The sequence below is a fragment of the Panicum virgatum genome, chromosome 3N (assembly GCF_016808335.1).
Source record: "Panicum virgatum strain AP13 chromosome 3N, P.virgatum_v5, whole genome shotgun sequence".
NCBI lineage: Eukaryota > Viridiplantae > Streptophyta > Magnoliopsida > Poales > Poaceae > Panicum > Panicum virgatum.
The window spans coordinates 24,729,501-24,742,018 of NC_053147.1; the positions used below are offsets into that span (position 1 = coordinate 24,729,501).

A 12,518-nucleotide genomic window follows, 5' to 3' on the forward strand; every position below is an offset into this window, starting at 1 on the left:
ACCCGAAGAGGCCTATCATGGCCGCGGCTCCTGCTGTACGTCGTTTGATGGTGTCAAAGTGGTGTCCGTGGGACTCCCGAATTGAGATTCAGCTGACTTGCTAAAGGCAAGAAGAAGTCACCTGACTTACCACCCTCCGAAAGCCGTCCACCGCAAGATCACCAGTCAGATCTGCATGATCAGTTCCTATGCTACAGTACTAAACAGTGTCCACGTCGTACCATACAAGAAGCGGTTTTGACATACAATGGAGAACTTCTCAATGCTCAAAGTAGGCTGCCAAAACCCAGGTAATCTTATACCTGCAATGGTACAAATCAGGGGGGAGCAAGCACAGCTCACAGCGTCCACCTTTTTAGTATACATCTCCTAGGATTAGATAGCAGTACAGGCGAAAATAGTAAGCGCTTATTCAAGCACATCTCAGCTACCAGTAGCTTATTACAGTACATAGCAGCTAGCCATCTAGATCCATACAATAACCGCATATCAAGTTATCAACACTCTCGTTGACAATGAGAGGAGAGGCTAAGGGGGCAAGTACAGGGGAGGAAGACAACGGCTTAGTGTATTTACAGTCACGCAGGATACAAAGGGACCACGGATTGCGGGCAGTCCAACCTCTTCCCGGCGAGGGAGTAGTATGCAAGTATCTGAGCTTGACTATCTACACAAGGCTCCCCGTCTTCCATCAACCGTGCATTCACGGGAGGCGTGAACTCTATGTTCCAGAATGGCCTCGCCATGAGCATGACATCACGGCCAGTTTGGGAGGCTTTGTAGCCCTGCACCCACACGTATCTCAGCGCTGGCATATGTAGTATTGCGAGGGCCAGAGCTCGCTCACTGAAGCAACAACTCCTGAGTTCAAGCTTTCGCAGGTTCACACATCCAAGTGCGAAGCGGATCAATCCATCATCGGTTTCCCCAACGTTTCCAAGAAGCATGTATTGGATGTTCCCACTGCACTGTCCAATGTAGCCAAGACCAACATCTGAGAGCCCCCCTGGTCTCAAGTACAGAGCGAATCTCCGAAGCTTGGTGCAGCCCCTCAGCAGAGCTCGGACGCCATTGTCCAGTGGCAATTCTGTTATCCTCTCCTCTCTATCTAGCAGAACAAGACGGAAGTCATAAAGTTTCTTGCAGAAAGTCCCAATAGATTCCAGGGCCCCATTGGTTATATCAGAGACATAGGCAGCAATGTATTCCAGTTCATGGCAACCTACGGCTATAGCCGTCAAGCCTACTTGAGAGACCCCTCCCTGCTCTTCTTGCAAACCTCCTTCATCATCTCCTCGCTCAATTCTGAGCCTCTGGAGCTTCTTGCAGGTATCTGCGACAACCCCCAATCCTTTATCTCCAATCACATTCCTCACCTATTGGAAAAATATATATAAAGTCAGTTACGATGAAAAAGATCACCAGTTGGGTATCTTCATAATTTACATGACCAGGAGACATTACCGCAAGAACTAGCAAGTTCGGGCATTTTGCAATGAGCTGGCAATGGTCTTCAGTGGTGAGGAAAGTGTACTGCAAATCCAGCTTCTTAAGTATCGCAGAAAAGGGAAATATAATAGCCATTTCATTTGTACCCATGAAAGTAAGACCCAAGGAGCACACTCTTGATGGAAATTTAACATTCCCGTACTTGGCAAGTTCACCTTGCTCATTGAATGTCCCTCCAGCAAATTCTTCCAGTGATGTTGCAGAATGGAAGAAACCTATTAAATCTGAAAGATCACAGTCACTAATCTTCAGGGAAATCAGTGACTTGCAGTTCTTTGCCAGAAGCTCTAGTTCAGCTGGCATCACTTCAAGCTCAGTCATGTGGAAATTCAATGTTGCCAAAGCAGGACAGCTGGATGCAAGATCACGGATCCATTCACTGCCGTTGTCAATAATATGGCATTCTTCCAGAAATAAAGTTCTCAGCGATCTGAAGAATTTAGCACAAGTTAGTGCAATGAAGTCATCATAATAGTAGGAGATATAAGTATGATAAATGGAAAAATCATAGAATAAAAGGATGCAGTACAGACAAACAAATGTAACTTTCTTTAGCACTCCACATACAAAGTTAGCTGTGGCTGACACTGAAAACTGTATGTCATGGGGGCAATCAGGAAACAAAAAGAGAGACTTATGCCACCGTTTTCAGTGTTGCTTGAGCATTTTGTTAGAATTTCAGAAGCTGGAGAATTACATTAGTCAACTCAAGCTAGTGGAGATTGCTCAGTGGTTTAAGTGTTGTGGTATTAGATATTCCCAAATCCCAAGAATCCAAGAAATATAGAGAACAAGTATAACAGTTAAAACAATACTAGAGACAAAGAGGTTCCTAAATTTGGGGTTTATTGGAAAATTCATTTCTGGTAGATCTATCTAAACGGATCAGAATAAGAACACGATCTTCAATAACTCCCTTATTTGATTCATTGTTTCCAGTGACGTCCTCAGTGCGTTTCCCTTTTCTTCATATATCCAATTAAGGCACAAGAACTATCAAATTATGCACAGTTAACACCACTGCATTAACTTTTTCTTTTGAAATTCTTTTCGGAGAAATCCACAAAGGAAGCCACGAATTGTAAATTTTTAATCATACATGAATGAAAATCACTTCTAAGGTATCTCCACATCTTCTATGCTACTGATCGTACGATCTCTAATCATTGAGGACACCGTGCCAAAATTTGGGCGCCAGATCTGGAGCCACCTTTTCGTAAAAATCCTCCCAAGGTGGCAAAGGTAGAACAAGTTTCTACGTGGAGAGAGAGATGCTCAGTTCAGTGCTATTTGCTGCACCATTTCGGGGAATCTACTAAATAGTAGCTAACGCCCAGTCATTGTCACTATCTTCTTCCTAACCCCAATTCGAGGTTACTTCATCCACACCAGATCGGAGCAAAGGGGAGCAAGAGAAAGAATCGAGGGTCGTGAACCTGCAGGAGCGGGCGACGAGGCGGAGTCCGTCCGTGGAGAAGCCGGTGCACTTGTCGAGCTTCAGCTCCTGCAGCATGTGCCCCCTGGCGCGGACGAGCTCGGCGAGGTCGTCGTCGGTGACCACCATACGGCGGAGCTGGAGCGCCTTGAGGCACTCGAGCGGCGCAGCTAGCTCGGTGACCCACGGCCTTGCGTAGGCGCCCCAGTCGTCCGGGATGAGCCCGTACATGGCCGCGCGGGGCTTCCCCTTCACCGCGAGCGACTCGAGCCGCGGGAACCGCGCCAGCAGGCGCGCCGGGGACACGGCGTAGCAGAAGGGCACCGTGACGTGCTTCCGCGAGAGCGCGTCGATGCGGTGCCAGCGGCGGCAGACCAGCGACGCGGCCTCCCGGCCGCGCGGGTCCTCCACGAACCCCATCACCAGGTGCAGCATCTCCTCGGGGACCCACCCTCCGTCGCCGCCGCCGATGCTCAGCGCGCGGGTGAGCCGCCGCGGCTCCGGCGCCTCCCCGCCCATCGCCGATCCCGATCGGGGCCCGAGCGGATCAGGCGCTCGCAGGCTCAGCTCGCCTTCTACCGCAGCAGCTCCCCGCCGGCTCGCCGGGGATCTGCTCCGGAGAGGGGCGGAGACATGGGGATTCCCTCCTCTGCTCCCTCTCGCCCTGATTCGGTGGCGGCTCGAAGGAGCTGCAGCGAGCGGAGGCGGAGAAAATTATTGGAGGGAGGAGGAGAGTGGAGAGCTGAGGGACGAGGTGGGGTGGGGGATTGGGGAAGCCGGGAAGGGGCGTTTACTTCTGCGCGATCCAGCTGGGGATGCCGAGCCACGTCGGCTTGGGGCCGGGCAGGGAATTTGCTCGGCGCACACGCACGCACGACACGGGCACGCGCCCTGTCGCCGGCTGGTGTCCTCTGCAGGCTCTGCTCCTGGTTTGTGTGGTGGTGGTTGAAACCGTCAAGGGGCTGATTGGTTCCTGTATCAACCTCTAGTCAGGCCCAGGGGGTGCAATTTAAGGCTGTTTGGATACCTGCATGAGGTAGCGAGCCTGGCTCCGGCGGTGCAAAAGGCTTCCACGAGCCTGGCTCCGGAGGAACGTGGAAATTGGTCGCACGCGGTGAGCCTGGCTGCCGTGATGCAAGAGCGAGCGTGGGGGCCAGCTTCCAGGCCAATAAAAGTGTCTGGACAGGCTAGTTAAACGTGTAACCAATTAGTTGCTCTGGTTGGCCTAGCTGCGGGGAAACATGAATCAAACAACTTGATGTTGTACCTCGCGAGCCTGGCCAACACGGGCCTGGATGGGTAGCGCGAGCCAGGCTCCTCGGAGCAGAGAACCAATCAGGCCCCAAGTGAACTGGTGATGAAAAGGACGGTAGATTTGAAACAGGGGCCGGGATGCGATAGCCAGCGGCTGTACCGTGTGAGTGTTGGTTGAAGCCGATCATTATCATCTGCTTGTACTTTTGAGCATGGAGGTTAGTAACTTTAGTCCTTCCTAATTATGTGCTAACATGATAAGTCATAGAGAGGATGTAAAGTATCATATAATAAGTGAAACTTCATGTGCTATGGAGATTTACCTTATTTTGGTCAAGCGGCTACATGCAATGATCAGGATTTGCAAACACTTCAGTTCGGTTGGTTCTCTTTTTTTCCAAGAAATAGTGTGACCAATATAGTTTGTTGCAATAAAGGTGTTAAATCATGCATTTGTTATACTTGTTTGAGAGGAAATGATACTTTTTAAGGAACATATGAACTTAGAAATGCCAACTTAAATTTTCTACACCTATTGCCAACTTATGTACCCAGACACAAAATTTATCAAGATTGAGAAATTTATATTGTCATGAGAAATAGTTGGACCTACATGGTAAAACAGATTGGTACATTCTTGATCTTTAGTGTGGTTTACTCACTTTAATGGTGTACACATAATTGCCTAGTAGAAGCTGCTTTTTGAAGAAATTGTGTGATTCCTTACATGCTTGAGAAAAAAGAAACGATGGCATATTTGTTGGCACAATGACATGTATACACAAATGTAGAGTTGTTCATCTATATGCGCTCTGTTCGTTTGGCTTGTCAGCCAACCAGCCAGCAGTACTGTTCTCTCATACTAAATCAGCACCAGCCACCAGCTACCAGCCAGTCAGTAGTATTGTTCTCTCATAACAAATCAGTACCAGCCACCAGCCACAGCCAAGCAAACATGATGGTTTTTATATTTTAATTATACTCACCAAGATGTACCTGGAGTTCACATCATGCTTTAAAAAACACTAAATGACAAATAATATTGGCAACTTGTGCATGTGTATGGAGTTTAACATATGCATACCTAGCTCAATCAAATTTTATGAATTGCATTTATGTTGAAGCATTCACATAGCATGTGCGATATTTTTCTGGACTGAATCTTGGAACAAGAATTTAGATCACGGTGATAAACATGCTACAACAAAAGTTACAAGTTTCATTAGTTTTAATAATATTAGGACGCTTCAACTATTAGATATTTATTTTCTAGCACAAGTGTTATCTATCATAGTACAATGTCTCGATACGCTTGACTTAATGGTTGGTATGTACGGGGTTCAAATTTTTACAATTTAGTGCATCTTGTTTTTTGACTAATTATCTATCATAGCAACTATTGGGTACAATTTGGGAATGGAGTTGAGTAACTAACTAATTATCTTGCTTTTCACAAAAAATGCTAAGATAATAGCATAATTTAGTGGAACTAGATTTTAAATTATGAGATCTAGTTTTGATTTATCTACTTAGGGTGTTAATAATAAATAAATATATAAAGTATGTAGTTGAAATGTTGAATGTAGATGGCTACCATACCCATATCAAATAGAGAACTATAAATATATATATTTTTATCTAAAGTGAAAAATCGTAATGTTGTTTCTGATGAGAATAGCGTGAACGGGGCAGCATAAGATTGCACCAAAAGAATTTTCTTATCCACATCTAGATCAGGTATCAAGTCATCGATGATGGCTTCTTGGCGGTGTCTGGAGCGGCACCAGTTACAAGCCCATCTCTCCCCACACTGCACGAACCAAGCCCGCCGGGTGAACGTAGCAGATGACGGCATGCATCACCATTCACCAGCAATTGTGCCCTTTTTCTTAATAAGTTTTTTCTTGCGGCCGGGAAAGCAGGTCGGGGATTGGGCGGGGGCACAGCCGGGCGGGGCCGGCGGGGATGGGATGCATCTCCGATCTGAGAGCCTCACTCATCATATCGCTAGTGGGCATCTGGACGACCCGTTCGTCATTAGGGCATAAAAAATGCCTCCCGTCCCGCTCGCCGGCGAACGCCGGTGCCCATCTTTTGTTCCTCGTCTACCCTCACTGACGCCGCCACGCCGGACGAGATCTTCCTCCTGCAGCCCCCGCTCGCTCGCCTGATCCGAGTGCGTGCTCGCTCCGCGACCTGCGGCGCTCGATCACGGAGAAATATTCGCCGCCAAATTAAACAACTCCCAAAATCGGTGGCGATTAGGAATCTCAAAAAAATAATCTTAAGCTCGCATTTCTTAATCGCCGTGGCGTTGGCGTGCGGGCCTAATCTCTCCCGCTTCTTTCCTCTCGGGGGATGATCGGCGAGGCTTCCATGCGCCCATGATGGTGCCCGCTTGGACGGGCGGTTTGTGCTTGGTCGAGCTAGCTTATTTCGGGAGGGGTACCACGGCATATTTCGGGAGTATTTTTCCATGGCCGGTGGGGCCGAACTGGCAACTTTGATTTTCTTTTTCAGGCATCTGCAAAGAGGTCAAGCCTGAAGACGGTGAGGATAAGAAGATGGCCCGTCCGTGTTCCATTAAAAATGCCAGCACGCAGCACAGGAGGCGCGCAAGCGCAACCATCATCAATTCCTCATCACCGGCGTATAAGAGACTTACCGTGTGTTTGGTTGGGGGTTGGAGCGAGCTGGGTTGGGTTGGACCCATCCCCATGGCTGTTTGGATGCAATTGAGGTGGGTTGGATTGGCTCCGCGAAGGAATATTCCTCCAATATGCGGGTTCGGCCGATTCCTCGAAAAACGACGGACGGAGCGAACCTCCTGCAGCGAACCCACTTTTCGCGACGTCCGATGACGGAGACTGCGATGACGGGCGATGGAGGATGCGGGGCAGCGGAGGCGGGGGGGGGGGGGGGCGCACGGAGGCAGCGAGCCCCGACGCTGGCACGGGCCCTGGCGGCAGCGGCCGCTTGCTCCGGCATCGGTGCTAGCCGGCGGGGGCGACGGTGGCCGCGAGCCCAGGCGGTGGCGACCGCGAGCTTCGGCGGCGATGCGAGCCTGCAAGGGTGGGGCACGGGGAGGCAGCTCGCGCAGAGCAGAGATGAACTCCCATGGCGGCGGCAACAGCGAGCCCCGACACCGGCACGAGCCAGGGTGGCGGCGGCCTCAAGCTCCGACCGCGAGCTCCAGCGGCGGTGCGAGCCTGCGGGGATGGGGCACGAGGAGGTAGCCCGTGCAGAGCAGAGCCGGACTCCCCATGGTGGCGGCGGGCCTGTGCGGTAGCAAGTCCGGGCTATCGGCGGCGGCGGCGAAGGGGATTGATGGGGGTGGCGGTTCTGTGCGTCGGTGGAGGAGGAGGCTGCTGGGGCGGCGGGGCCATGGAGGGTGTCGATCTGGGGCGGCGGCGGGGGCCATGAAGGGCCATGAAGGGCGGTATGGCAGAGCCATGGCGGGCGGCGGAGCACGAGTGAGGACAAGCCGGACGAGCTCGGTCGCGCGCGGATCCGGCGACGAGCTCGGTCGCGCGGTCCGGCGACGACGAGTGGCAGAGGAGGGCGGGGGCGGCCGGCGGAGGAGGGCGGGGCGGCCGGCGGAGGAGGGTGGCATGGCTTCGGTGGTGGACGGAGGAGGAAGAAGATGGACGAAGGAGGAAGAAGGAGCTTCGGTGCCACTGACATGGGGCCTGCTGGAGAAAGAAGATGGAGAAGCCAACGGCGTGAGCATGGCCCGTCTCTCTTTCCAATCTCTTCAACCAAATAAAGAATTGGGTTCGACCCAACCTCTTGATATTTTTTCATCCAAACAAGGGAGAGGTTAGAGCCATCCCTAAAACGAGGGTTGGACCCAACCCATCCCACTGAGTCCTCCAACCAAACACACGGTTAAGATGTGAGTGTGCGCTGTGCGTGGCCTGGCCCAGCGCCAGAAACGGAAAGGCAAGTGTGACCCCCATTACCTAAAAAGATGGTACTTTCCGCCTAACAAGTTTCGAGCCGGAGAGCTGAACTGCGCGCTGTGCATCCGTGGAACTAGGAGTGCTCAGGAACGGGCCGCGTTTCCGTCCAGCGACAGCCGTGGCTTGTGAGTGGTCGATGGAAAGAAAGAAAGGGGAGAAAAGGAAACAGAGCCACTCTTCTTTTACCAAATCTGGGCCTTGTTTAGTTGCATACTCCCTCTATTCACTTTTGATAACTATATTTCAAAAATTTAAATGTTCAAAAATGATAGCTATATTTACTATTAGCATGGGTATTGACAATAAATAGCACTAGTTACAAGGAGTTCCTAGTTAAAACATTGGAGGACCAACAAAAAAGTCTGTGACATTTATTAGATTGATAAGCACACTTGTGGTGCCCTTGGTCATTGTGTCATATGGAAATATATCTATCAAAACTGAATGGAGGGAGTAAAAGTGAACATGTAAAACACTGTAGCACTTTTGTTTGTATTCGGTAATTATTGTCCCGCCATAGATTAACTAGGCTCAAAAGATTCGTCTCGCAAATTACAGACAAACTATGTAATTAGTTATTTTATTTAACTACATTTAATACTTCATGCATGCGTTCAAAGATTCGATGTGATGAGAAATTTTGTAAAATTTTGAAATTTTGAAGGGAACTAAATAAGGGCCTAGAGCTGTGTCTGCCGCCACCTGACTGCCGTAGACCAATGATGAATTGATGAGTTGAATTAGGGATCTCAACAACGCTAGGCCCTAGGGCTTTGTGGTGTAGCCTACCAAGCTCTAGGCTCTGTTTAGTTCCCACTCCATAAACTCCGTAAACATAAAAAAACCGTCACATCGAATGTTTCGACACATGCATGAAGTACTAAATAAAGTCTATTTACAAAACTTTTTGCATAAATGAGCTGTAAATCACGAGACGAATCTAATGAGATTACTTAAGTCATGATTTGCAACATTAATGCTACAGTAATCATCCGTTAATTATTGATTAATCATGAATTAATTAGCATCATTAGATTCGTCTCGCGATTTACAAACCATCTGTGAAAAATTTTATAAATAGACTTCATTTAGTACTTCAAATTAGTAAGATTCTAACAAAAAATTTTTTGCACCGGAGCTAAACAGGGCAATAATCTGCAACTGCAGCAGTCGGCACATCCGTCCACTTGCTTCAAATTTTGTTTTCCCTCCCAACTACCGCCATGCAGCAGCACGGCGCCCGTGAAAAGCCCGCGGATCGCGATCTTATCTCTGGTGCCCTCCCTCACACCTGGGCGTCGTGACGTCGCACGGACGCCAACAAGTGCTACGACTACGAGCAGCGACAGCTACAGCTACGGCCTACGGAAGCCGGAAGCCGGTGGACGGACCGCAGACGGGTGGGATCCGAGGTGAGGCAGCCGCAGCGTGCGGCGTGCCGGAGCCGGATCTCGAGGTCGAGGGAGAGAATCCGCGGCGACCACCTGCAGGCGTTCGTTATTGCAGGTGCGCCTGCGCTGGGCGGCGCCGGCAGGTCAGGGTGAACATAATTATTGAGAACCCAAAATCGATCGGAAAGATCAAAATTGAAGAATCGGTTCCAGAAACCTTGGAACTGAAATAACTAAAAAAAATTCAATTCCTACTCTCGGTTGACCGAATTACATAAAACTTTATATTTTGTAATAGTATATTTAGTTTATATGTGATGTGCCATATATAAATTGCTATGTTTTTCTCTTATCATATTGTTATTATTCCTTTCTCAATTATTGTTCTCTAAAATAGAGGAAATATTGTCCAAATTTGCTATAGGATATGTATGTTTTTCTTGTTATTTTAGTTCTGCTAATAAATTTCGGTTAGAACCAAAACCGAATCGAAATAACTGTGAACTGAAATTCTCGGTTCTTAAAATTTTTTGGAACCGATCGGTTTCTATTTTTTAAGAACCGAATTTCTTAAAAGATCGAGAAACCCAACCGAACTGAACTAAAGAATCGAATGCCCACCCAAACCGGCAGATGCACCCTTGTGCAGGAGTAGGTGTCATGCCATCATCAACGGTGTTAGCTGAGGTTGATGTGTTGGATCGCACTGTAACCGTGGCGTAATAAGAGGTTGCTTTGTACGCAAACCGCAGATCTAACCCAACCATATTTGGTAAGATAGTTAGCCAGCCAGCCGTTGGATGACAGCATGAGGCGGCACCGCGGCAGCGCGAACTTACACCTCCTCTCCAAAGAACATTGATTCAGCTAGCTCATAAAAATAGCACATTACTTTTTAATCATATGAAGAAGTTTTACCTACTTATACGGAGAAGAGAGAAAGAAGATCTCTCTTTTCCAAGAGATAGTCTCGACATATCTCTAAAATATAGACGTACATATCCCTAAATCTATAAAGTTGGCGCCGGCAACTTGCGCACACTACTGTTAATACCGGGTGAATGACCTGTGGTTAGGATTCGAACCCGTGACCTCTTGTCTCACATGTATCTCCTTAACCACCTCATCTACGACGTAGTTGTGACTAAGGGGAAGATATTTTCTTTTTGAAGTAACCTGTGAAGCATTTTTAGTACCGGGTGGTAGACACCGCCCGGTACCAAAGGCTAGACATAGGTACCGGCCTACCGGGTGATGTTTTCACCCGGTACTAATGTGAAAGAATCTATTAGTACTGGGTGGTAACACCACCCGGTACCAATGTCTGGATCTTTCTATGCACCTTAAAAGAAACTTTGGTACCGGATCATTTTGGTTTTGGTACCTTTGAGGTGGACTGATAGCTTTTTTTTAAGTAGTGGCAGCCCCAATACGGTTGCCGATAGCTAGTCCATTGTCAACTTGTCGAACTTCACGAGGATTAAATAAAATATGAACAATTTGATCCAAAAAAAAAATGAAGAAGCCTGAAGCCATCCTCCCGTAGTCACGTTCGCAAGTGGCTTGCACCCTATCGAAAAGTCGAGAGCGACAACTAATGCAGGGTTTTCAGGCGATAAGCTTCGGCGCTTTCTCCTAGCAGTTCAGTTCTGATTTTCTTTTCAATCACAGCAAAATCCTGCATCTCTGCCTCTCCCTTTCAGCCTTGCATGAGAGAGCTCCAGTTTTTCCACTCCTGGGTCCCGGAGGTCTCGATCCTCGTTGGATCACCGGTCGGCATCGTTTCGTCTCGTCTCCATAACTCCATTCAAGAATTTGCATGGTCAAACGAAGAATGGTCAGTCAATTGAACTTGGTGACGAGTACCGAGAGTATGTCGAGCGTCACGTCCGTTCTCGACTTCTCGTCCTTGGAAAAAAATTTGCTCACACTCTCGTCTCCGTGCCGGCAACTGGGCAAACAAAATACTGTTCTTAAAACAAAGAAAATACTTACTTGGCGTCTATACTCGTATTAATGCGGGGACGGCTACTGAACCAGGTAACGCAGCCGAGCGGTGCACCTCCTTTTTTTTTGAAAAAAAAAACAGAATTTTCCACACATACCACTTGCAAAGCTCAAGCTAAAAACGGCAAATGTGGCACCTATACTGAAACTGACACCTCGTGTGAAGATTGTACTATTTTAGTTGGAATCGTTATATGTGAACTTGTTAAAAAAAAGTGTGAAAGGGTGTATGTGTAGACACAAAGCAGCCAAATTCGAGTCGTAGCAGCATTTGAAGTTACGTTGGTCTAGTTTCTTTCTTACAAACTTGACATGAATCACTCAAGAGATAAACACCACAACTATTTTCCAGCATTTGAAGTTACGTTAGTATTGCCTGAAAAAATTACTCCAGTGTCTTGTTATTTTGGTTTCGAAAATTAGCATAAGGGCTACATTTACTTTACCGACTCCTTTCGTCCCACAAAGACTGTTCGTTTAGAAATTTGTTCATCACAGTACTAACATTTTGCATCTATTTTATGGCACGTGTGAAAAGGAAATAAGACTATAAAAGCTAGGGGTACTTCAGTTGTGCGAGAAATTCACATATTTGGTCTTTCACTATGTCTTATGTTTTTGAAAGAGCTCCATTTTCGTCTACTTGACACCATCTTTTACGGTAGCAATTTGATCTTCCTTTTTGTATAAAATATTATTTACATAGCTCAAAATACACATTACTAATAAAGTGTTACATGTCACTACAATTCCATATGTGATGACAATTTTCAGACACTTAAAATCTTTGAAAGACAAAAAAATTGTCAAAACTGCTACGGAAAAAGAGGTCGTGTCAGGTTAATGAAGACGGATAGGAGGTAGTCTTTGCTCTCGTTTGACACCACGGGCACTGTACTAGTGTACTGTTCTCTTTGGTACCAGCACTACCACCGCCCAATCAAGACCTGTCCTCAACTC

At 47.7% G+C, this 12,518-nt stretch overlaps 1 protein-coding gene across 1 annotated transcript; it reads right to left on the reverse strand.

Annotated features, from left to right (window-relative positions):
• Nucleotides 1-266: 266 nt before the first annotated feature.
• Nucleotides 267-3,745, reverse strand: LOC120665310 (coronatine-insensitive protein homolog 1b-like). Its single transcript, XM_039944843.1, has 3 exons — nt 2,946-3,745; nt 1,465-1,939; nt 267-1,376 (listed from the first exon to the last, which is right to left on the reverse strand). Exons 1-3 carry the CDS (start codon nt 3,461-3,463, stop codon nt 579-581), a joined length of 1,791 nt encoding a protein of 596 aa, XP_039800777.1. The 5' UTR covers nt 3,464-3,745; the 3' UTR covers nt 267-578.
• Nucleotides 3,746-12,518: the final 8,773 nt, after the last annotated feature.

What these genes read in the sequence shown, in the direction of transcription:
- LOC120665310 (XM_039944843.1), bottom strand. Translation starts at nt 3,463, where the DNA reads ATGGGCGGGGAGGCGCCGGAGCCGCGGCGGCTCACCCGCGCGCTGAGC. An exon ending in CTCGTCGCCCGCTCCTGCAG is followed by an intron (nt 1,940 to 2,945) that starts GTTCACGACCCT and finishes TAAATTCTTCAG; the next exon opens with ATCGCTGAGAACTTTATTTC. An exon ending in CGAACTTGCTAGTTCTTGCG is followed by an intron (nt 1,377 to 1,464) that starts GTAATGTCTCCT and finishes TTTTTCCAATAG; the next exon opens with GTGAGGAATGTGATTGGAGA.